Source organism: Dipodomys spectabilis, unplaced genomic scaffold (genome assembly GCF_019054845.1).
Source record: "Dipodomys spectabilis isolate Male_0828 unplaced genomic scaffold, ASM1905484v1 ptg000043l, whole genome shotgun sequence".
NCBI lineage: Eukaryota > Metazoa > Chordata > Mammalia > Rodentia > Heteromyidae > Dipodomys > Dipodomys spectabilis.
In genome coordinates, this window is record NW_024870720.1 from 16,579,214 (window position 1) to 16,605,394 (window position 26,181).

At 39.4% G+C, this 26,181-nt stretch overlaps 2 protein-coding genes across 6 annotated transcripts in view; both read right to left on the reverse strand.

Moving 5' to 3' along the window:
• Positions 1-7,447, reverse strand: part of Aasdh (aminoadipate-semialdehyde dehydrogenase) — a 42,176-nt gene extending 34,729 nt beyond the window's left edge. Inside the window, exons 1-4 of one of the 5 annotated variants that reach the window (XM_042678306.1) lie at positions 7,395-7,442; positions 6,756-6,896; positions 3,547-3,815; positions 868-988 (exon numbers count right to left, since the gene is read on the reverse strand). In XM_042678306.1, the coding sequence (XP_042534240.1) occupies positions 868-988; positions 3,547-3,815; positions 6,756-6,758 (393 nt within the window). In that variant the 5' untranslated portion in view covers positions 6,759-6,896; positions 7,395-7,442. Of the gene's footprint in view, positions 1-867; positions 989-3,546; positions 3,816-6,755; positions 6,897-7,190; positions 7,214-7,380 lie in introns of those variants that run through there. The other 4 variants (XM_042678304.1, XM_042678305.1, XM_042678308.1 and 1 more) reach the window with 4 other exon arrangements.
• A 6,432-nt stretch (positions 7,448-13,879) lies between these two features.
• Positions 13,880-26,181, reverse strand: part of Ppat (phosphoribosyl pyrophosphate amidotransferase) — a 42,061-nt gene continuing 29,759 nt past the window's right edge. Inside the window, exons 4-11 of the mRNA XM_042678077.1 lie at positions 25,811-25,923; positions 25,563-25,708; positions 24,586-24,658; positions 21,876-22,027; positions 21,373-21,500; positions 20,455-20,676; positions 18,143-18,263; positions 13,880-15,934 (exon numbers count right to left, since the gene is read on the reverse strand). Coding sequence (XP_042534011.1) covers positions 15,738-15,934; positions 18,143-18,263; positions 20,455-20,676; positions 21,373-21,500; positions 21,876-22,027; positions 24,586-24,658; positions 25,563-25,708; positions 25,811-25,923 — 1,152 coding nt within the window. The 3' untranslated portion in view covers positions 13,880-15,737. The remainder of the gene's footprint in view (positions 15,935-18,142; positions 18,264-20,454; positions 20,677-21,372; positions 21,501-21,875; positions 22,028-24,585; positions 24,659-25,562; positions 25,709-25,810; positions 25,924-26,181) is intronic.

Genomic DNA, 26,181 nt, shown 5'->3' on the forward strand with positions numbered 1-26,181 from the left:
GGAGATAATAGTTTCAAAGACTTTCTTGCCCAAGTTGGCTGACTTCAAACCACAATTCTCAAATCTTAGCCTCCTGAAAGGCTAGGATTACAGGTATGAGCCACCGGCGCCCAGCAGGTTTTAAATTCTTTGATGATGTTGACCACTATGATTGCCATAAATATATAAAGATAAAACTTTCAAATACTATAAAAATTTTCCAAGCCAGGGAGCCAGTGGCTCACACCTGTAATCCTAGCTACCCAGAAGGCTGAAATCTGAGGATTAAGATTCAAAGTCCCTCCCCACTGCTAAAAAAAAAAAAAAAAAAAAGCCAGCCCAGGCAGAAAGTCAGAGAGACTCTTATCTCCAATAAACCACTAGAAAACCGAAAGTGCTCCTGTGGCTCAAATGGTAGAGTGCTCATCTGAGCTGAAGAGTGCAGAAACAGCACCTAAACCCAGAGCTCAAGCCCCACTACCGACCAAAAAAAAAAAATTCCAGTATAGGAAATACTCTGGAAACAGGTAATACAGAACAATGCACAGATATTATTGATTGTAAGGCTAAAAGATACTTTTATGCCATAAAGTAGTAGTTCTCAATGAAGTACGAGGGGCAGAAAGGGACATTTGACAGTGTCCAGACATGTTTGACAATTACAATGGGAAGATGCTATTGGTGTCCTTTAAGTGAGGAGTCAGAATATTGCTAAACATCTTACAGTACACAAGACATTTCCTACAACAATTAATCCAAAATGCTGATAGTGCTGATTAGAAACACTACCAGAATCAGTAAATTCAGAAATCAAGACAAGGAAGTAACTCTTAAACTCAAAGATAATACAACACACACATACACACAAACTTAAACAACTAGACTTACATTAATTTGTTTTTTTTCAACAAGAATATATTCTAGATCACATTTTTTCATAAAATGGGTTGATAATAATGGTGGTGAATCTGGGTCAATAGGAGTATAAGCAGCAGGAACCTGGAGAATTCTAAGGAAACAAACACAACAGTCAGCATAGAACTGTCTAGTGACTATAATCATCTCAGAATCATTGCTATTTCTCTATTCCCATCACTCGTTACCAGAAATTCCCAATGTTTGTAAGAATACGTCTTTGGTTAAATATTATTTTTTTTTTTGCCTGTCCTAGGGTTTGAACTCAGGGCCTGAGCACTCTTCCTGAGCCTTTTTGCTCTAACTAGTGCTCTACCATATAAGCCACAGCTCCACTTCCAATCTTTTAGTGGTTAACTGGAGATAAGATTCTCACAGACTTCCCTGCTTGGGCTGGCTTTGTCCTGCAATTCTCAGATCTCAATTTGTTGAGTAGTTAAGATTACAGGCATAAGCCACCAGTACCTAGCTTCATCTTGCTCTTAATGAGAATCTGAAATAGTATAAAATTCTTTAGTAAGTTATTATCACTTCATATAAGCATATGAGTTTTTTTTAAAGTACAGGTATTACAGCATAGTAGCTTGATTAACTGGCCACCAAACAGAAAACAGAATCTAATTTCTTCATGTGTCTATACAAGATAACACTAAAGAAGCTAAACATTCATAGGAAACTTACTAAAAAAAAGTGTATTTTATCAATCAGAATAATGTAATGAGGGGATAAAAAGCCACCTTTTAATTTTTGTATGTAGTAACACTTACATTAAAAAAATCAAGGATCAGGAAGTCACTTTAAGCAAAAATACTTTGAAGGCCAGGGGTTGATGTCTCATGCCTGAAATCCTAGCTACTCAGGAGGCTAAAATCTGAGAAACATGGTTCAAAGCCAGCCTAGTAAAGTAAGTCCAGAAGACTCTTACCTCCAAATAACTAGCAAAAAAAACCCAAAAAGTAAAGGTGTAACTCAACTGATATAACACCAGGCTCTGGCAATAAAGCTAAGGGAAGAATGGTGAGGCCTGGAGTTCAATCCCAATACAGATACAAAACAAAACAAAACAAAACAGGTAAAACAAATCATTGCACATAAACTTTTTGGTCAAGTGATTGAATGAGAAAACCTTGTAACATTCGTCAGCTTACATATTAATCTACTAAGACATATGAGACAAATATCAACCTCTGTAATTCTTTGGAAGCCCTTATTTACTTACAATACCCAAGAATATTAAAAAAAAATCACTCTAAGAGGATAATCTATTAGCAATTTAAATGATTAAATATCATTCCAAGCCGGGCGCCGGTGGCTCACACTTGTAATCCTAGCTATTCAGGAGGCTGAGATCTGAGGATCATGGTTCAAAGCCAGCCTGGTCAGGAAAGTCTGTGAAATTCTTATCTCCAATCAACTACTCGAAAACCAGAAGCAGTGCTGTGTCTCAAACAGTAAAGTGCTCACCTTGAGCTGAAGAGCGCAGGGACAGCGCCCAAGCCCAGAGTTCAAGCCCCACAACCGACCAAAAAAAACCCAAAAAAACAAAAACCATCATTCCACAGGGCACTAGTGGTTCACACATACTCAAGAAGCTGAAATCTGAGGATCACGGTTTGAAATGAGCCCAGGAAGATATAATCAAGGGACTCATTAACCAGCAAAATGCCAGAAATGGAGGTATGGCTGAAGTGGTAGATCATCAACTTTGATGGAAAAAGTTGAGTAAGAGCTTAAGGCCCTAAGTTCAAGCCCCAGTACCAGAACACATACATATACACAATACTTCTTTGAATAAGTGTCTTTCAATAGATTCATATTTCATTTTGGGGGTGGAAGGATTGCTGAGGATGGAATTCAGAGCAAGTGTGCTACTACGCTGCTACATACTGATACCTCACTTTTCACATTTAATGGACTAATCATTTAATATTCTCATTCATTCACTGACTACCTACACACCTAAAACCTCAATGGTGGAATAAAACAAGTCACATTATTTCTGAAATTGTTTTATTTGCTCTAACAACAAATTGTTGTAAACTGTTATATCTCTTTCTCTTTGACAGATAAATGAAGCCCAGATATTTTGGACATATTTAAATATTCTATTAGAAAAACCTTTTAATTTCTCCTAAATAAGCTCAGATTAATTTATATGGATAAAAATAATACTAGGAAAATGTGAACTCCTTGAGCCTCTTTAAGACTGAATAAGCAGCTGGGCACTGATGGCTCAATCCTGTAATACAAGCTACTCAGGAGGCTGAGATCTGAGGATCACAGTTCAAAGCCAGCCTGGGGAGGAAAAGTCTATGAGACTCTTATCTCCAATAAATACTCAGAAAAAGCCAGAATTGGCACTGTGGCTCAAGTGGTAGAGCACTAGCCTTGAGTACAGAAAGTCTGAGGGACAGAGCCCAGGCCCTGAGTTTAAGCCCAGCAAAAACTGAATAAGCAGTACAGTACAGAAAAATCCAATACCTAAGTGGTAAAGCAGTTGCCTAAAACATAAGATGCCCTGGGCTCCATCCCTAGTACCTCAACAACAAATAAAAACTATGATAGTAAGTAGAACAAAAATTTGCAATGTGCTCTATGTATTACTAGTTACATCTTAGAGTAATATCAATATTAAATTTATTAAAAAATTACCCTAATATCCAGGAGGGTAAGTTTATCCCAGGTTCACAGTAGAGACCAATTTCTTGAATTCCTTGAAAATCACAGTGTGAAAGAAGAAAATTGGACAGTTCTGAAGCAGTATTAACCACAGTCTTATAGGTATAATAAATTGGAGGCTGGTTGTTACATTCATCAAAACATACAGCCACTTTGTCCAAATAAAGGGAGGCAGCTTGATGCACCAAGTCCTGAAGAGTCATTTTACTGAAGTTCATCGAAACAATCAATGTCAGAGAATTCTATATGCACAGAAAAAGGCAAGGAATAGGATGAGTTTTAGAGATTGCAGGAGAGAGGAAGAAATATCTCTGTAATTGCTCCTCTCAAAAAGAACTATCACTGGACCAGACTGTAAATTATGGTAAGAGTACTTGCCCAGCACTTGAGGTCCTGGGTTTGATCCCTTGCACCACAAAATAAGCAAACAAACAAAAAAGGCTGGAAGTCTGGCTCAGAGGTTTAACGAGCATAAGTTGCTGAGTTCATAACCCAGCACAGCCAAAAAACCAACCAACCAAACAAACAAAAAGCGATATCCAAGATACATAATTAAAGAAGCTTTGGACTTAGGAAATGTGCATGGTAAGTGTTGAGAATAATGAGACTGAAAATTAATCTTATACAGTTAAACTAACACTATATCAGAGATCAGCTTTTCTTTTTTTTGGGGGGGGGGGGGAGGGTCCGGTTGTGGGGCCTGAACTCTGGGCCTGGGCACTGTTCCTCAGCTCTTAAGCTCAAGGCTAGCACTCTACCACTTGAGCCACAGCACCACTTCCAGCTTTTTTTTTTTCCTGCTTATGTGGTGCTCAGGAATTGAACCCAGGGCATCATGCATGCAAGGCAAGCGCTCTACCACTGAGCCTCCTTCCCAGCCCCTCAGCTTTTCTTTTGAAGAGATGTTATACACATAAATAAGAATGAAACAGGAAAAAATGTAGACTTCTTTTCCAATTGGTTAAATTAACTAATAAAACCAAATTTTTTCATCTCCAATTTTAATATTTTTATTGTAAAAGTGATGTACAGAGGTGTACAGTTACATAAGTCAGGTAATGAGTACATTTCTTTTTGAAAAGTGTCACCTCTTCCCTCATTTTCTTCCAGTTTTTTTCCCTCCCAAACTCCCAATAAAACCAAATTTAAACAAATGTTTTCAAAATGTTCCTTCAGTTACTGTTAGAGATTAATCAAACTTTTAAATGGCAATCTTAAAATAATTAATGCAAATAAAATTCTTCTTTTACATCACTGTAGAAAGTAAGTGAAAGTCTTTTTTTTTTTTTTTAGTGTTGAGGACTAAACAGAACCTTATGCCTGCTAGCAAACACTTTACTAAGCTACACCCTCAATCCCAAAATCAATCTTGGATAAAGAGAAAAACCTCACACTACTACATCCATCCAGTTTTAGACCTATTTATAAAATTTTTATTTATCAATATAGCTATTTTTATTTTTAAGAAGCAGGCTCTTCATAGTTCCTCTTTTGGGTTTTTTTTTTTTTTTCCTGGTTGGTCATGAGGTCAGTCGTGGGGCCTGAACTCTGGCTCTGGGCCTGGGCACTGTCCCTTGAGCTCTTCAGCTCAAGGCTAGTACCCTATCACTTGAACCACAGCGCCACTTCTGGATTTTGCTGCTGAGGAATACAACGCAGAGCCTCAGGCATGCAAAGCAAGCACTCTACCACTAAGCCACCTTTCCAGCCCCTATTTTATTTTTGTCAGTCGTGGGATTTGAACTCTGGGCCTGGGCACTGTCTCTGAGCTCTTCAGTTCATTGCTAAGGCTCTACCACTTCAGCCACAATGCCACTTCTGGTTTTCTGGTGATTTATTGAAGAGCCTCACAGACTTTCCTGCCCGGGCTGGCTTTGAACCATGATCCTCAGATCTTAGCCTCCTGAATAGCTAGGATTATGGCATAAGCCACTGGCACCCAGCTGTGAGGATTTTTTTAACCCTTACTCTTTCTTTGATGGAGTATTATTTTAAATATTTTAATATTTTGTATAATCTGCTTTGTGAAGCCCAGAAAATACTGTATTGATATATAGTAATGCAGTATTAACTTCTAGTACCATATTTAGGATCTCAAATGATGACATAAAAGTTTAAAAAGTAGGAACTGCATGAGGCCCTGGGTTTGATTCCTCAGCACCATATAAACAGAAAAAGCCAAAGTAGTGCTCTGGCTCAAGTGGTAGAATGCTAGCTTTGGGCTGAAAAGCTGAGCAACAGCGCCCTGGCCCAGAGCCAGAGTTCAGGCCCCACGACTGACTAAAATTAAATAATAAAAAAAATTTTTTTTTCTCGTGTCCAGTCGTGAGGCCTGAACTCTGGGCTTGGGCGCTGTCCCTCAGCTCTTCAGCTCAAGGCTAGCGCTCTACCACTTGAGCCACAGCACCACTTCTGGCTTTTTTCTTTTTGCTTATGTGGTGCTGAGGAATCGAACCCAGGGCCTCAGGCATGCAAGGCAAGCGCTCTACCACTGAGCCACCTTCCCAGGCAAAAATAAAATTTTTTAAAAAATCCTCACAATTACTAGTGTTTCTTTGAAGGTAAAAGCAACTCTTCCTCTGAACTCTATTTTCCATATTTCACAGCAAATAAGATTTATCAAACATCCTATTTTCCATTATTTAAGTTTTTTATTTGTTCATAAAGTGATTTCCTTTCTGTTCCAAAATAAACTTTCATTCATGTTAACACCACTGAGAGAATAAAACATTCTTAAATCAAGAAAAGTGAACCAATAATGGTTAAAACCCTAAATTTTGATAATGCCTTAATTTCCAAATACAAAGCTTAAAATAGACTTTTATTTTTGTACTAAAACTTATAATATTCCTTCAAATATTAACTTGTTCCAAGATTTAATTCAAGCTTTCTGCAGACACACAATCATTATATAAGTGTAAGAATCATAACATACACTACAATTACAGGAGGGAGCCTACTTTGCAATGTAAAATTGGTGAGAGGTACCTTCTGCTCTCTCCAGAGCACATGAGCACCAAATTGCCTATACTATCTAATGTAATATACTGACATACTTAATGTGCACAACAGTCGATTTCTCCAGAAGAGAGAGATCTGATTATCAGACTACTTAAAATCACTGCACTAGGCTTAGAAAATAGTTAAGAAAACGACAGCTTATGGCAAATTATAACACTCACCATACATATCTATACAAGAACTGTTTTTAACTTCCATGTTCTCAGTGGCAAAACCCAATCTCAGGTTTTTCATTCATCGAATCATGAATACACAGACTCCTATGAATACTCCACTCATTCGATGCCCAGACATTTGGGGACCTTTTAGGAACGAGAAAGGAAAGACTAGTAAGTATATTACATGTGTAATAGTATCAAATTCAAGTTATTTTACATTATAACTCGAGAAGCTGCTTTTTTTGGGGGGGGGGTGGAAGGGTTCCTCACTAGGTTACTGGGTAAGTAATCTAAGGGCTTTATTTTCCTTTTTTCCGCCTGCATGTTAATTTGTGCAACTAAGTTTAAGAGTAACGAATGCACTGTACAGCTTCAAACATTCGTGCAAGTCCACACTACGGAGGGTGCGGAATGGGAAGCGGTGGCCCCCGAGCTCACGCAGGTCGGTCGGCAGCTCGCTCGCACTAGCTCACCGGGCTCCACAGATCCAAGTCCTAGGCCCCGAAGTGCTCTCGCAGCTCAGCAAGAGCCCGCCAATGCCTCCCCCATTCCACCTCCATCTCACCACCCCGCGTGCCGCCACGACACCCGTAAATGACCAGGAGGCGGGGCGGCCCGACCAAACTACACCTTGGCCTCTACCATAGCCTGGACCATTCCCACGCGGGAGCAGCCATCTCCCGGCAGCCGTAAAGCCAGCCCGCCGCGCAGCTCCGCACGTCAATTTTCCGCGTCGCCTCGATGACGTCACGCCCGCGACCCAGGGCTGTTGCCCCGCCCCCTTTCCCAGGGCGTCCTGATTGGACTGGATTGGATTGGATTGCAGAGCCAGAAATGGTTTGCCTGGGTTTTGGAGCTGGCCGGCTGGGAGCCGTAACCTTTCAGGCGTGCCAGAAATTCTAGGCAAGATTCTTCTTTTTTCGTCGGCCGTGGGGCTTGAATTTGGGACCCGAGAGCTGTCCTTGAGCTCTTTCTTATTTTTTCTTCGAGGCTAGTATTCTCCCACTTTGATCCACGTCTGCCTTTCTGGTGGTTTAGTAGAGATAGAATCTTGTGGACTTTCCTGCCTGAGCTGGCTTCGAACCGTGAGAATCAGATCTCAGCTTCCTAAACAGCTAGGGTTTGCAGGTATGAGCCGCTAACGCCCGGCTGGGCAAGGTTCTTGAATGTTAAAAGTTGCAGTCATCTCGATCAGAAAGTGAGGCTGCAAAAATCTAAGGTTGGTGTGAGGACATCATTGCAAAATACAAGGGGGACTGACCATGGTCTGTGGGCCTGCCCAGGATTGATGGGGACTCCAATGGCAGGTGGTAACAAGAATAGAAGTCCCTGTCATGATGAAGTTGATATTCTCATTGGAGATGCTTGGAAATGATAACTGAGAAAATCTGAAGCTTTTTAGTAGGACCCCTGACAAAACAAAACAGGCTTGAGATGGACATTTCCCTAATCCACCCACCTGAACAGATTTCCAAATGATTTGTGAGAGCTTTAGACCTGTTAATTACTACAGTGTGAAATTACTCCAGTATTATTTTATATTTATTACAGTGTGTTGGTACCCGCCCAGCAGGGGGAAAAAGATTGGGTTTTTTGCTTGTTTTCTTGGAGTGAGAGGTAAGGGCACCATGGACTAGACTTGAAAAAAACATAAGAGGAATATTTATTGGTGACCAGAAACCACACCAGAGGTCCAAGCAAGAAATACTGCCAGTTGGCAAAAGTATTTTCCCTCAGAGTAGCATGCCCAGGGCTCCTCAAACCTGCATGGCCTTTTTTTTTTGTAAAAGAAAACTCATTTCTTAATAAACTTTTCAATCTTTTTAGCTGTTTTTCATCCTGACTCCCAGATGCTCATTTGATAAGTTTTTAAGGGAGTTTTGTAATATACTTATATTTAATCCTCTCTAGCATTGACTTGAATTTGCATGTGACTGGTTAGAAATAGTTGGTTACCTGGTTCTAGAACCGTTTTTTTTTTTTTTTTTTGTTTTGGGTTGGTTGTGGTTCTTGAACTCAGGACATGGGCCCTATCCCTGAGCCTCTATGTTCAAGTTTAGCCCTCTATTACTTGAGCCACAGCACCACTTCCAGTTTTTGAGTCGTTAGTTGGGGATAGTCTCATGGTGACTTTTCTGCCCATGGTCCTCAACTCTCAGCTTCCTGAGTAGCAAGGATTATGGACATCCGGCCTAGAACTTCCTTTCTATTATCCTTTTTGAATGATTACTACTTTAAAAATCCCTTTACAAGATGCCGGGATGTAGCTCCTCAGTGGTACAGCATTGGCCAAGAATAAAGAAAGCCTGAGCTTGATCCCCAGCCTATAAATACATACATATATAAATCTGGCCTTAAAAAAGTGAACACAAGCTGGGCACCAGTGGCTCTCACATTTAATCCTAGCTACTCAAGAGGCTGAAATCTGAGGATCACGCAGTTCAAAGCCAGCCCAGGCAGGAAAGTCCGTGAGAATCATATCTCCAATAAATCACCAGAAAACCAGAAGTGGTGCTGTAGCTCAAGTGGTAGAGCACTGGCCTTGAGCTGAAGAGCTCAGGGACAGAGACCAGGCCCAGAGTTCAAGCTCCACGACTGACCAAAAATAAAAAAAAAAGAACACATATATAGACATTTGTGGATTATACATTTTGATTTGGTAATCAAGACTAATCAAAGTCATATCCTTCATGGCACTCTCCAAGAATAAGAAGCTTTAGGTAGTTCTCATTGTCAGCATCATTAACCATTTTTTGGACACAGGTCTCCCTATATAGTTTAGACTGGCTTTTAAGATGAGATCCTCCTGCCTCAGACTCCCAAATCTGAGATGTCATATATGTACTACCACACCCAGCTTATAGTCAACCTTTTTTAGAAAGGTAAACAAGTGTGCTGGAATAACAGGTGCCCTGAGATTGAAGAAAAGGTAGGCAGATGGAGACTTACTGATAAAAGCATAGTGTCCAGTGGATCTTTGTGAACTGGGAAGGCTTATATAACCGTTAGGACAAATGGGCCTTCATTCAGGCAGAATCACACCTGTAATCCTAGTTACTCAAGGGCTAAGATCCAAAGGATTGCAGTTCAATGTCAGCGCAGGTAGAAAGGTTGATTAGACTCTAAAATCAAGCTAGGTACATGACTCAAATGGTAGAGTGACAGCAGTGCAACAGGCCAACAAGTACAAGGCCATGAGTACTAGCAAACACACACACACACACACACACACACACACCCCTCAAATGGTAGAGTGACAGCAGTGCAGCAGGCACACACACACACACACACACACACACCCCAAAACCAAAAAGTGACTTTTTTCAGGCTGGAACATACCTGGCTTATCTGGAGCCAATATTAAGGCACATTACTAGCCCTGATGGCACCAGGGACTGGGTTGTAACACTACATATAGCTCTAATGAGGTTTTGTCTATAGTTAACTGCAGAAAATACAACCAGGGCTAGCATTCATGATGGTTTATTGCTCAAGATGATTAGTCAGGTTTAGTTAAATACCTTTATTAAAATAGGTTTAGTTAAATACCTTTATTAAAATAGTTCATTTTATTTCTAGCCTTATGTCTCACATCAAGCTAGTACTACCATACCCCCACCTTCTCCATTGCCACACCTGTTAATTAAGTTCTGACCATAATGAAATGCCAGAAAGGCTTTTGAACATACCAACTCCTTATCATATTTCTACAACCATGTTTTGGCTGGTTCTCTGGCTGAAAATATCTCCCTAGGGCTTGAAAACACCCCTTCTCCAGAGTTGCATATCTTCAAGCCCTTTAAAGTTATGAATCCTCTTCTTACCGCTATCCCAACAAGCCCAGTGTAATTTTGAGAGGCCCTGTGTCACAGGTTGTGTCCCTGAACATACTTGCTAGTTTTGCCAAGAATGCAAAGTCCCAACAACTGTTTATCCAGGTCACTTTTCAGTTTTTCAGGGGACATTAATCAGAGTTGAAGAGAAATCTACCCCATGAAAAGAGCAAACTTGTTCCCACTTACTCTAAAAGTAGATCACTCTCCTACTATGCATGTATGCATACATCCATCTAGACCCACCTTCACCACCGATGTGTGATGTAGTGGCATGCAAAACTGGTTCATCCATGAAGCAATGGCCTCTCAGGGTAAGTTTTACTTTCAGGAAGTTGGTGTATTACTACTTCATTCATTCATGTTTGTGTTGGTCTTGGCACTTGAACATGGGGCCTGGGCATTGTCCCTGAGTTTTGCTCAAGGCTAGCACTCTCCCACTTGGAAGTACAGCTCGCCTACTGCTTTTGGTGGTTAACTAAGAGATCTGCTTCAGTTTTTTCTGCCTAGGCTGGTTTCTAATCATGATCCTAAGATCTCAGCCTTCTGAGTAGATAGGATTACAAACCTGAGCCACCAATACTCACTTTTTCATTTATTTTTTTGACAGGGTCTCTCTGTTTAGCTCACAAACTGGCCTCAAGCTCATGATCCTATTGCCTCATCATCCTGAGTGCTTGAACGTCTAATTAGTGCTACTGTCTCTGCCATGAGTAATTATTTCTTTGACACAGATCTCTTCTATTGCAGTGAATAGAGTAGCATGATCTTACTGGCTTTTTATATGTAGTCTTTCCCTAGCAATAATACATATATCAACCCGTTTCCTGTCCTCTTACTCTTTTCCATTCCATTTACATTGGAATTTCCACGGACTAAATGCCCACCTCTACACCTTGATCGACTGGCACTTTTACTCATTTCACAGCTTCTTTTTACCCAATTATGTACTCATCTCTCAGGAATCAAAATCACCATTTCCTTCAAACAATTCGATTTGTTTTGCAGAAGTATTTTGAAATTCCTTAACCTTATTCCCAAACAAGATTAGGTAGTTGTTAGGTGCATTTGTATTAGCACATACCACAACTGGGATAATGGTACACTGTGTAATTTATTCTAACAGTGTTTAGTTGCTCAAGAGAAAGGAATGAAAATTGTTGGGTTCATCCATATATGTATTTTGACAGTCGACTGTAGAAGTAAAATGGAAGGGTAAAGGAAGACAGTTATTTGCAAGAGAAGAGCTACTATATTAGACATTCTTCAGAAAAACAGAACCTTTAGTATATCAGAAGAAAACAAATAACAGATTGGTCTTAAGAACTTGACTCACAATTGTAAGGGTTGCTAGATATGATATCTACAGGGCAGGATAACAGGTTCGTTTAGGTAAAAGTTGAGTTTATAGCCTTGAGTTCTATTCTACAGACCAACAGGGCAGAAACTCAGGCAACGTTTCTACTTACAGTCTTCATGATTCATTCCATCTTCCAAAACCCTCAGTCTTAAAACCTTCAACTGAGAACTTTCTGCTCTTAAAGACGAACTACTGAGCCCCATAATCCAACCTAGTAGATGGCTAAAACAACTATCACATCTGTCAGTGTCTATTAGTATGTCAACAATAGGGCCAAAAAAGCCAGTTTTCAGTAAACAAATTCAGATTAAGGAAGAACACTTGAAATTTCCTTTGTGAAGTAATTTTCCCAAAGTACCTAAAGTTCAACATCATAGATTATTCTGTGGGAGATTCCAAAAAGGTTAAAGCCTTGATTCCTGATGTCCCAAAACTTCTCAGCTATACAATAAATTTTGCACACAAAAACGTAGATTCAGTGGCTCACGCCTGTAATCCTATCTACTGAGGAGGCTGAGATCTGAGAATTACAGTTCACAGCCAGCAGGGGCAGAAAAGTCCATGAGACTCTTATCACCAATTAACCACCAGAAAACCAGAAGTGGTGCTGTGGCTAAAGTGGTAGAGCACTGACCTTGAACTGGAGACTGCAGGAAAAAGCACCCAGGCCCAGAGTTCAAGCCCCACAACTGACCAAAAAAAAAAAAAAATAGATTCACATTGCAAACTGTCTGAGAAATGTATAACTTGTTTTCCTAGGCCATGAAAACCGATGCCTAATACATACTAGTGAAACAATTACTTAAAATATACACTAAGGGTTTAAAGGTGGACAGATTCCTAACTATGTTTAATATATTAAATGTATTATTTTCTTTTTATGTTGTTAAAAGATGTGATCTAGAATCTTTTTATTATTTAAAAAAGCGTCAGACACTGGTGGCTCAGGAGGCTGAGATCTCAGGATCATGGTTCTTAGATAGCCTGTGACTCTTATTTCCAATTAACCACCAAAAAGTAAGAAGTGGAGCTGTAGTTCAGTAGACAGAGTAGTAGCCTTGAGTGAAAAAGTCAAATGATCTTTGTTGCTTTGTATGTCCCTCTCCCCTGGTATAATCCCTGCTTTCATTGTATTTGATGTTGTTATAATTTGTGGAGGGAAAGGGAAAAAACAAATTGTTTAAATAGGGATACAGGTGGACCCATTGCAACAATGAGAAGTACAAGGTACAAGTTGCTATGTCGAAAACGAACTTTACAACTTTGGTGGGGGGGGGGGGGCAGAAAGGAGGGTGGAGTGGGGGGGTGGGGGAAGATGGGATGGGAAGGGGAAGACCTCGAGTTTAAGCCTCAGGGCTTCAATGGATGAATGAATGAATGAAAGAGCAGTTTTAGGTTAGCAGAAAAACTGAGCAGAGGGTACAGACTTCCCATGTGCTCTTGCCCACACATAATCCTGACCACTGCCAAGTGCCTTCAGCAATGTGACACATTTCTTAAAGCTATGAGAGAACCATGCACAGCGTAGTTTCAAGACCCTAAAAACCCTAAGTTCCACCTATTCAACCTTCCCCACTAATTTCTAACATCCATTTATTATGTCCAATTTTATCCACTTACCTATTTTATTTTGATTTTAAAACCACTTCAACACATATACACTGAAAATCTAAATCTCAGTTACCCCATATTTCCAAAGGATGTTTCTACAATAGTACTTACTTGGCATTGCATTTTGTAATTACTTTATTTGACCCCTGTACTCAACCAGAACTTTTACTGAACTCGTAATAGATGGTGTATTTATTGAAATGTCTGGATTAGGGAAATAAGATCTGACTACTAGGTACTAAGTATGGGGAGCCTGGATGTTGTCTTTATACTGTTTATACCATAATGAACTATAACTATTAAAAAAAACAGTACACCATATGTAAACATATTTATAACATATATTTGTCACCAGCAGATCACAAAGAGGTAACAAAGGTTTACTTAAGTTTATAATACAAATCCTGTGAAAACAATTTCTCATCTTCTCGGCAGTTCACAATATTCTATTTATATAAATTTAAAGCAGTTATCACTTAAAACTCATTTTTTAAAAAAATCAGTAATTTAATTCACACTTCAGAAACGTGAAATGAAGGACTGGGTGGGGAAATATTAAGAAACCTGTAGAATTACCAAACTGTCACAGCATTATTTTCTTTTATAAAACATCCCAACACAACAAAATAAACATTATGGAAAACATGATGTTAAACATTATGGAAAACATGATGTTAAATCAGAGATTTTTTGGCTTAGTTCTGTCCCTGAGTCTCTTGTTTTTAAAAAATCAAATTTAATAAAGGCTATTTCATAACTGACACACAGCTCTTATCTCTATACTGCATGGGGAATACATTAAGACAAGAGGCTATACATGCTGAAATGGTCCCAGAAATGTCATTTTGCTTGTGTCTCTGTTGCAGGGTTATCTGAGCCACTGATGCACATAATCCTAAAGAACTATCAGCATGTCTCTTAAGCTGCTAAAATATACCATGTGAAACTACAAATCAAAAAAGAATTATATCAGTTATTAATAAATATTAAATTTCTAAATGGATCTGTAAACTATATACACTAAATTGTGGTAATATACCATAGGAACAAACACTTTTGATGCTTCCAGAAAGTGGCTGTCTCCTTAATCTTAAAATTGGCCCACATTTCCATTTAATAACTTAATTTCAATCATTATGTGTTTATAATACATACACAGGTATATAGTCTTGCAAATGATAAAAAACTGGATTTAAGAAGCACATTCTGAATCAAATTAAGACTAATTGCTGGAATTTAAAACTTTGCTATTTATCTCAAATTTACTTGCTAGGCTTATGTTGTTAGGGCACTAAATGTAGATCACCTTTTCTAGTCAAGTATGGCAAAATGTTCTCTATAAACAAATCTGTACAACCATCTTAGGGCATTTCAAAGAGACATAGTAATCTGTCCAACTGTACATTTCATCATAATGTAATCTCCATTGCAAACTCAATTCAAAGAAGCTAACGATCACTAGCTTTTCAAAAGCTGCTGCTGATGCAGTATCCTAAAATGATGCATTCTTATTCACTACAATAAGTATCTCATTGTATAGATGGGATATTGAGGCACAGACTTTTCTTTTTGACAGGGTCTTAAAGACTGTCTTTGAACTCAAGATTTTCCTGCGTCAGCCTCCCAACTTTCCATCGTATGCTAATTCCCTAAAATAATGGTGGGGGGAATAAGGCAGATAGAGAAACCAGCTTTGACTATAGACAGAACTGAACACCTATAATGAATTCAAACTTCACATGAATTGATATAGTTAACTAAACTGACCATGTCACAACTGCTAGTTTAACCTCTTGCAAAACTCTTAAGCATGGACTTGACAAATACCATTTAACTACCTGCCTTCTCTGACCAGGTGATAAAGATTAGCCAGTGCTTATACATATACACAGACATATATATGTATGTAAACACACACACATATATACATATACATGCATATATACATGCATGTATATATACATATACATACATATATATATAAAAGAAGTCCTGCATATGGAATCATATGCAATTAGAAGGTCAATTAGAAGACTTTGGTACCCTTTTCAGAAAAAAACTTCAAAACTTCTAAAGGCAAACTTAAGCATATGGCATTTTATTTTGTACTCATTAAGTAAATAATGTATAACCACTTTTTGACCAGCATTCTGTCTGGAAGTAACGTTATCTTTCTCTTAGCTACCATTCCAGTTCTACAGGGTATTTGCCAGTGAGACAAGCGGTACAATGACCAGACTTTTCAAAATATTCCAGACCATTTCCATTTTCTTGAATCCTAATGTCATGCTTTTTTACTTTCTCTTGCTTAAATTTTATCTTTTCTTGTACAGATGAAACCAGTCCTTCTACTGACAGATACACAACACTGTTTGCTCCTGCAGGGACAAAGAGGGAGAAACAGAAGGTTGAGAGAGTCCTTTAAAAGGAACAAATACTTTGACATAGCATAATGTCAGGAAAGAAATTCTTTTTAGCCTTTCTTAAAAAAAAAAAAAAAAAAAAAGATATAGTTGTACAGGTTTGTAGTATCAGTACGCTAAAGCAGAAAGATAAAAAGTTCAAAGCAAGCCTGCACAACTTGCTTGAGACCCTGACCCAAAAGTTAAAAGAAAAAAAAATGAACTGGAGATGTTAATCTACTAGTAGGCAGAGTGTTTACCTGGTAGTATGTATAAATACTCTGAATTTAATCCCCATAGTCAGAGAGGAGGAAAAAAAAGAAAACTCTAGACTCTTTTAATACTTTAATGGGAACAAAGGGTGTAAAATGACTAAAACAGCATAGAATGCTTCAAGCCTAAAAGGATTTAATAAGCATGATCAGAAGAATGATATCAGCAAAAAGTAACCTGGCTTGTACTTACTAAAGCACAGTTACTAAACATTTGATTTTTATTGGTTGGTTTTTATTTGTTGTGATGGTATTGGGGCTTGAACTCAGGGTCTGACAATCTACCTCAGCATTTGGTTCATGAAACTAAACAATTTAAGCCATGCCTACATTTCTGGTGTGTTGCTAGGTAATTGGAGGTAAGAGTCTACAGACTTTTCTGGGTAGGGTGGCATTGAACTGAGTAGCTGAAATCAGTGATATTTAGATAATTTATACTTTCTGTGATTTTAAATGTATGATTTCTTTTTTTTTCTTCTGGCCAGTCATGGAGCTTGAATTCAGGGCCTGAGTGTTGTCCTTGAGCTTTTCTTGCTTAAGGCTAGCACTCTACCACTTAAGCCACAGCTCCACTTCTAGCTTTTTTTGTGATTAATTAGAGATGAGAGTCTCATGGACTTTTCTGCCCAGGCTAGCTACCACCATCCTCAAATTTCAGCCTCCTTTGAATCTAGGATTTATAGGCCCGAGCCTATAAAGTGCCAGGCTTGTAAGATGTCTTATCCAGACTTCATTTTTATAATTAAGTCTACAATAAGCTTTTAACTTTTGAAACACATCCATATCTAATCATTCTATTAGAGCCTATAATAAAATAATGTTTTAATGATATGCCTGCAGCTCCTTCAAACCTCTTCTTCCTACTTGGACTGCACCTTGAAGTAACAGAGCATTTACTGTGGTGGGGATATAGTCTTTCAAAAGTGCTGAATATATATAACTATATAATTGAACACTAGGTGGCAAGTTTTAGATTTTCTATTAACAAGTATAAAAATTTGTGTGTGTGTGCCAGTCCTGGAACTTGAACTCAGGACCTGAGCACTGTTGCTGAGCTTCTTTTACTCAAAGCTAGTGCTCTAGCACCTGAGCCACAGTGCCACTTCTGGCTTTTTTTTGGTGGGTTGTGGGTCTTGAACTCTGGGCCTGGATTCTGTCCCTCAACTCTTCAGCTCAAGGCAAGCACTCTACCACTTGAGCCACAGCTTCACTTCTGGCTTTCTGGTGGTTAACTGAAAGATAAGAGTCTCACAGATGTTCCTCCCTGGGCTGACGTTGAACTGTGATCCTCAGACCTCAGCCTCTTGAGTAGCCAGAATTACAGGTATGAACCACCAGTGCCCACCTTTCTTCTGGCTTTTTTTTTTGGGGTCCGGTCGTGGGGCCTGAACTCTTGGGCCTGGGCGCTGTGCTGTCCCTCAGCTCTTCAGCTCAAGGCTAGTGTTCTACCACTTGAGCCACAGCTTATATGGTGCTGAGTAATCAAACCCAGGGCCTCAGGCATGCAAGGCAAGCGCTCTACCACTGAGCCACCTTCCCAGCCCCTCTTCTGGCTTTTTTGATAGCTAATTTGAGATAAGAGTCTCATGGACTTTTTTTGTCTAGGTTGGCTTACCAAGATCCTCAGATCTCAACCTGTTGGGCAACTAGGTAAACCACCAGCACCCTCCAAAATTGTATACCTTTTTTTTGTTGTTGTTGTTACTCCTGGGGCTTGTACTCAGGGTCTGGACACTGTCCCTGAGCTTCTTTTGCTCAAGGCTAGCATTCTACCCCTTGAGCCATGGCACCACTTCTGGCCTTTTCTGCTTATGTGGTACTAAGGAATCGAACCCAGGACTTCATGCATGCTAGACAGGTACTCTACCACTAAGCCACATTCCCAGCCCTGTATACAATTTTTAATACCTACCTAGGTATTCTGCAAGATGATCAAATTCTGGCTTGTTGGCAATCAGCTCTTCTTTTGTGGGAATGTTTATTCCCATAAAGCATGGATATCTAATTGGTGGTGAAGCTACTCGAATGTGTACCTTGAAAAGAAATTCAAACACTCAGAATAGTTATATGAAACTTTTCATTCATTATGCAACATAAAACTGACAGACAACACTGTAACAACATATAGGTATAAGGTAAACTATGAAACTTGTTTCACTGACCAATACATGACATTTTCATTTTCTTTTACCATCTATTAATAAAAGTTTTCTTTCTTTAGATCTCATTTAATGACTCTACATTCCTAGTGCTACTTTCATATTCTGTTAACACCTGGATTGTATCTTTGTCTCCCTTTTATTTTACCATATGAAATATAGAGCTATGATCCATTAAGTTGTAACAAATATCTACTATTTACTGTTATAGAACTATTTTTCCACTGGGCACAGGTGGCTCACACCTGTAATCCTAGTTACTAAGAAGGCTGAGATTTGAGGATTGTGGTTCAAAGCCAGCCCAGACAGAAAAGTCCTCGTGAGACTCTTATCTCCAATAAACTACTCAAAAAAGCTCAAAGTGGTGCTGTGGCTCTAGTGGTAGAGCGCTAGCCCTAAGACAAACAGGCTCAGGGATAGCACCTGGACCCTAAGTTCAAGCCCCAGAACCAGAGGGGAAAAAAAAAACTATTTTTTCCAATTATTTTTAAACTTAATCTTCAAAGAAATGTTATAACTGAGTCCTATTTCATCACACCACTACATTACTTTGTACCACATTTTGCTAAACTATTCTTCTAAAGATAGACATTTAAGCCATTTCTAAGTTCTTTGTTTTTTGTGTACTATGTCTTTACTATAATAAATACTGAACTGATACCTTTGTTTTTTTTTGTTGTTGTTTTTTGGGTCCGGTCGTGGGGCCTGAACTTTAGGCCTGGACGCTGTCCCTCAGCTCTTCAGCTCAAGGCTAGTGCTCTACCACTTGAGCCACAGCGCCATTTCCAGCTTTTTTCTTTTTGCTTATGTGGTGCTGAGGAATCGAACCCAGGACCTCAGGCATGCAAGGCAAGCGCTCTACCACTGAGCTACCTTCCCAGCCCTAATACCTTTGTTTTTAACTACATAATTATGACAGAATTTCAAAGAATGAGATGATCATAATCATTACCCACCAAAGAAATGGCTGAAAAGTTATAATTTTAAAATACTTTAAGTATGGTAAATGGAACTGTGGCTCAACTGGTAGAGCTCCAACCTTAGATATAAAATCTAAGGGAGAGCACCCAGTCCCTGAGTTTGAGTCCTAGTATAGGCAAAAAAAAGAAAAAAGAGAGGGAAGGAGGGAGGAAGGGAATTTTTCACTCAAGGTTGGCATTCTACCACTTGTGTCATATCTCATACCTTGAGACTCTTATGCTTTTTCACTCAAAGCTAGTGCTCCTACCATTTTGAGCCACAATGTCACTTCCAGTTTTCTGGAGATAAGAGTCTCAGACTTTTCTGACCAGGCTGGCTTCCAACCGTGATCCTCAGATCTCAGCCTCCCAACTAGCTAGGATTAGAGGTGTGAACCAGTGCCTGGTACTCAGCTGCCTTTTGGGGGGGGAGGGAGGGACGAGCGCTGGTCCTGTAACTTGAACTCACAGCCTGGGAACTGTCCTTGAGCCTCTCTGTGCTCAAGGGTAGCATTCTACCACTTGAGCCACAGCACCACTTCTGGCCTTTTCTGTTTATATGATGCTGAGGAATCGAACCCACACTCTCATGAACACAAGGCAAGCACTCTACCACTAAGCCACATTCCCAGCCCCCTCAGCTGATATTTTTAGAAACAAATTTTCATGTTCAAATTTTCTTTTTTTTTTTTGTCGGTCGTGGGGCTTGAACTCTGGGCCTGGGCGCTGTCCCTCAGCTCTTTAGCTCAAGGCGAGCGCTCTACCACTTGAGCTACAGCGCCACTTCTGGTTTTCTGGTGGTTTATTGGAGATAGGAGTCTCACAGTCTCTCCTGCCCGGGCTGGCTTTGAACCGCGATCCTCAGATCTCAGCCTCCTGAGTAGCTAGGATTACAGGCATGAGCCACCAGCGCCCGGCTCATGTTCAAATTTTCTATTAACTCATTCAGCAACCCTTCAAGCCTTTATACAACTGAAGAGTTACTGGGCTTACTTCTGAATTAAGTTCTAAATTAGGAAATTTGGCTACGATCACTAAGCCTTTCTCCTTACAGCAATAGTGTGGTTTGCTTTATCGTTCCTGTGTTCCAAATAGAAGTTACTTACCTCCTTTGCACCAGATTCTTTAAGTAATTTTATTATGGGTGAGATGGTATTGCCTCTTACAATTGAGTCATCTATAAGAACAATTCTTTTGCCTTTAAAATTGTCTGATAATACTCCAAACTTTTTTGCCACACCAAGTTGTCTTAACCTCATGTTTGGCTGAATGAAGGTTCTTCCTACGTAGCGGTTTTTACACAACACCTCCACATATGGAAGTCCACACTGGCAAAGAAGAAATAAAAATGGACAATAAGCAGCAGTATTTGGACATTTCCAGGCTCCCATTTTCTTCTCTAGCTTTCATTGCTACTTTAATATGTGAAACTTCAAATTTTGATGTTATTCTGAATTTACCATTACCAGAATAAATTTTTTTCCTACCATTTAACCTATTTTTATGAGAGTAGAATGAGATTCTTTTTAGATTTTTGCAATGTTCACATCTGCAATGGACATCTTGGGGATGGGAGCCAAATCTAAACATGAAATTCATTTATGATTGGTAGACTCCTTGTACACATAACCTCAAAGTAATTTATACATCACTTTTAGTGTATCTGAGTTTTGCCAATGACTAGGTATTGGAAATTTCCATTTATGGCATTAGATTGGTGGTCAAAACTTTTGGATTTTGGATTAAGTGTGCTCAATCTGTAATTCTACTAAACTCATTACATATTCATCATATTATTTTAAAAAAAGGAGTAGGCCAACATATGCTAGTCTTTAGGTAAAGTTTTTTATAGTCTTCAGAAGACTGCTATTGAATGAAAAGGTTAGTAAGTAATTCTTGCAAAGAAAATATACTCCAAGCCTTCTTTTCTCCTTACAGTAAAGTTAATGAATTTTTCTTTATAGGCCAAGAATTCTTATTCTACTAAGAGAGCAATTTACTGCATATAAATTAAGAGAAAATACCTTTGCTGCGTAACCAAGAGCAGCGGGTGTAGCAGATTCTGGAACAGTGCTAACCATGTCTGCATCCACAGGAGCTTCAATTGCCAGCTGCTGACCACAACGGTATCTGACTGTATAAACCATTTGCTCTGGTGGGTTTGAAAAAGGAAACAGATTATTTCTACTTGGCTATTCTAAAAGGCTAGTGATAGAATTCTACATAATGAGTCTAAAAAGAAAAGCAATATATAAAACAAAGTGGAAACTAGGGATCCATTGTATGGTACATCTAAAACCTGATCTAAATGCAGTCCGAAAAATCAATCCTGATTCCTAAAAGAAAATCAGATCTAGAGTTCAAAGGAAATAGTGACCTTATTATTTGCAGGATAACTAATATATGTATAATATATAATTATGTGCCTCCCAAAAGTCATGGGAGCACATGGAGTCAGGAACTGCCATGTTTCATTGAGGCAAATAAGAGGTTTACATTAGCAGTCAAAGAAATGAAGTTTCCTTACCTTCAAAGATGCTATCTGGTCTTGCAAAATAAACATATTCAAATATACAAAAAGCTACTGGGTTTCCTTCAGACCTTGAAATAATGTCAAGAGTTCGGACATTATGTCTGGATATTTCCACAATTTCCCCAGGCAAGACTTCCCGGCAATATCTTGAAAAGCAATGTTAAGACAAAAGAATTCTAATAAATCAGTATTTAAAGCTGCTAATAATTCCAATTATAAAACACAGAGTTTCTGGGCTGGGAAGGTGGCTCAGTGGTAGAGCGCTTGCCTTGCAATGCATGAGGCCCTGGGTTCGATTCCTCAGCACCACATAAGCAAAAAGAAAAAAGCCGGAAGTGGCGCTGTGGCTCAAGTGGTAGAGCGCTAGCCTTGAGCTGAAGAGCTGAGGGACAGCGCCCAGGCCCAGAGTTCAGGCCCCACAACCAGACCCCCCCCCCCCCCAAAAAAATAAAAAAAAAACACAGAGTTTCTGTTACACAAAGAATGGATTCATTTAAGTTTAAGATGGCTTGAAAAAGAGAGAAAAGGGCCAGATACTGGTGGCTCACCCCTGTAATCCTAGCTACTCAGGAGGCTGAGATCTGAGGATCACAGCCCAGGTAGGACAGTCCTTAAGATGCTTATGTCTCCACTTAATCACCAGAGAACCAGAAGTGGTGCTATGACTCAAAGTGGTAGAGCACTAGCCTTGAGCAAAAGAGCTCAGGACAGTACCCAGGTCCTATTCAAGCTCCATGACAAACGAAGAAAAAAAGTACTATATACATATACATTTATGTATGTATACTCATAAACCTATTTTGTAAAACAACAACAGGAAAACGTATGCCTTACTTATTAAGTTCTTTAAATGTTTCTGTTATCTTTAAGTTCTAATTAAGAATCTTTAAAATACCCTACTTTTTAATTTTTGAAAAAGCAAATGATAAAGAAGGATGAGACTGAAGGAAGTAACACAGATCAAGATGCAATGTATTCATATACTGTTTTGTTAAATGACATCTCTCTTATACAACTAAATAAGATAATAATAAAAAAAAAGAAAAGCAATTTTTTTTTTTTTTACCATAGCTTAAGTTTATCCTGTGCCAAGAAAGTCCTTCCTTTCTAAAATCTTTTGGTATTTTATTATTTTTTGGCGGGGGGGGGGGGGGATCCGGTCATAGGGCCTGAGCTCTGAGCCTGGGCACTGTCCCTTAGCTCTTCAGCTCAAGGCTAGTGCTCTACCACTTGAGCCATAGTATCACTTCTGGCTTTTTTCTTTTTTGCTTATGTGCTGCTGAGGAATTCAACCCAGGGCCTTGTGCATGCAAGGCAAGAGCTCTACCACTGAGCCATGTTCCCAGCCCCTCTTTTGGTATTTTGTTTTTTTTTATTTTTTATTTTTTTTTATTTTTACTTATGTGGTGCTGGGGAATCGAACCCAGGGCCTCATGTATGCAAGGCAAGCGCTCTACCACTGAGCCACATTCCCAGCCCTATTTTGGTATTTTGAAAGAAAGATGACATTTTAGAGCTGAGCACTGATGGCTCATGCCTATAATCCTAGTTACTCCAGAAGCTGTGATCTGAGGATTGTGGTTCAAAGCCAGCCTGGGCAGAAATGTCCATGAGATTCTAACCTACAATTAACCACAGAAAACTAGCAGTGGCGCTGTGGCTCAAGTGGTAGAGCGCTTGCCTTGAACTTAAGAGCTCAAAGACAGCAACCAGGCCCAGAGTTCAAACCCCACTCCTGCCCCCACAGACCAAAAAAAGAGATAACACGTTAATGATCAGGAGATGGTGTTATGGGACTATTTAAGCCATACAACTGCAGAGCACAATGAATGTAACAATGCATTTACAAGTGCTTTCTTACAAATTGCATCAGTGAAAATAATTTTAGGTAAATATCAAAAGAGGGCCAGGTGGGCTGGGAATGTGGCTCAGTGGTAGAGTGCTTGCCTTGCATGCCTGAGGCCCTGGGTTCGATTCCTCAGCACCACATAAGCAAAAAGAAAAAAAAGCCGGAAGTGGTGTTGTGTGTGGCTTAAGAGGTAGAGCACTAGCCTTGAGCTGAAGAGCTGAGGGATAGCGCCCAGGCCCAGAGCTCAGGCCCCATGACCAGATCAAAAAAAAAAAAAAAGAGGGCCAGGTATAATTGTTTATTCCTATAATCCCAGCTACTTGGGAAAAAGAGACAGAAGAACTGCAGTCTGAGGCCAGCATGAATAAATAGCAGGACCCTATCTCAAAAGCCAGGTAAGGTGGTGCATGTCTATAATTCTAGTCATATAAGTGGCATAGGTAGGAGGATTGGGGCACAAGACATTTTCTTAAAAATAAAGTAAAAATAGGCTAGGGTAGAACAACTACCTATGAAGCATAAAGCCCTAAGTTGTACCACTTAAAAATCATAATTTTTCTTTTCTTTCTTCAGTCATTTGCTTTTTTAATTTGAGACAAGTTTGCCCAGATCAAATTCCTACTCAAGTAATGCTTCCACCCCAGCCGCCTGAGTGTGCAACTATATGAGTTTGTTATCTAGTATGAAAACAACCTTTTTGCTCTTGCTCTTGTTATACATATAACTCAGGTTGGCCTCAACCTCAGGATCCTCCTTCCATACTATCAAAGTACTGGGATTATAAGTATGAGCCACTATACTTGGCTAAAAATTTCTTAACCATGTAGAAAACCTTAGTACTGAAGTGATACTTACCTCGCACCAATAGATAAAAAGCTACATGATTCTGAGGACACCACCCATCCTTCAGTTTCTGATGTTTTCTTTCCTGTACATCACAGGACAAAGAGGTAATTTCAATACAACAGTTAAACATTAAATAAATTAAAAAACTAACAGCTACAGAGGAGGCGGAGGTCCAAAGCAGCCCAAAATTAGCATAAAATCCTGTCTGTAAACCAACCCAAAAATAAAAGGACTGAAGGTGTGGCTCAAGAGGTGTAGCCCTTGCCTGGCAAACATGAGGCTCCAATCCCCAGTACGGAAAAAATGAAAGAAAAAAAGGCAAAAAAAAATAAAGACACATAATCCTCATTTGAAGTAAGTTACATATAACATAAAGAATTCGAGTCCTTTCTAGTATTATGATCTTATGGTTTCAGTAAGACATGACTTGATAAGGCAAGCTTGCCTAATTAAAAAAGAAAACCACTAACATATGTAAAAATAAGGATTCTACTAAATTTTTTAAAAGAGACCCATCCCCATATGTAGTCAGGGAAATGTTCTTTGTATATATGCGCGCGCGCGCGTGTGCGTGTGCGTGTGTGTGCGTGTGTGCGCGCACGTGCGCGTCTAAACCTGTCAATACTGGGCGGGGGCTCAAGGCATCACACTCTCTGACTTTTTTGCTTAAGGCTGGTGTTCTATCGATGGAACTATGCCTCCCTCTTCTTTTTGGTGATAAAGAGCCTCACAGGCAGTCCAGGGTGCTTTCAAACCTCAATCCTCAAATCTCAGCCTTCAGAGTGGATAGGATTACAGGTGTAAGCCACCAGCACACAGCTACAGAAATGTTATTTTAAAACTAAGAATGCCATTTTCTTCTTTTTCTGGTACATTATATTTAAAGAGTTCAGGACTGTACACTAATTAAAACGACTTTAAACAGCATTATGAAAAGTACATCCCAAAAAAGGAAAGAAAATTACGTTCCTTCTGAGGTTTATTACCTTTATCATTTATATCAGAAACAGGAATAAGACGACCAATGCATAGAGGACGATTTCCGTAAGGATCCCGTACTGCATAAATAACATCTCTGTGCATTATAATCAGGGAGTATGCTGTGGGTGCTTCCTTCATTAAATTTTTAATCCTGGAATTAAGTAACTCAATGAATCACATCAGCAAAGCAAATCACATACACAAAGCAAAGCTTTTACTACCAGAGTGGCTAGTATAATCGTTTTACAATTACCTTGCTACCCAGTCTGGGGTGTCATCTCGTTCCTGAGGTGGGGTATATGCCAGTAACTGGGTAATCATTTCACTGTCAGAGCTTGTTGACAGACCAATGCCATGACGCAGAAGCTATACAAAAGAGAGATGCCATCAGAAGGGTATTCCCCATCTTCCTCTCACTCAATAGCCCGCCTAGGAAATGAGGTACCTTGTAGGCGGTTATGAAAACCCTGAACCTTACTAATGTATATGGATACAAGAAAGATCCCATCAGAAGGGTACTCTCCATCTTCCTCTCACTTGATAGACCACCTAGGAAATCAGGTAATTTGTAGGCAGTTATGAAAACCCTGCACCCTATTAATATATATGGATATTAGTAGAAAT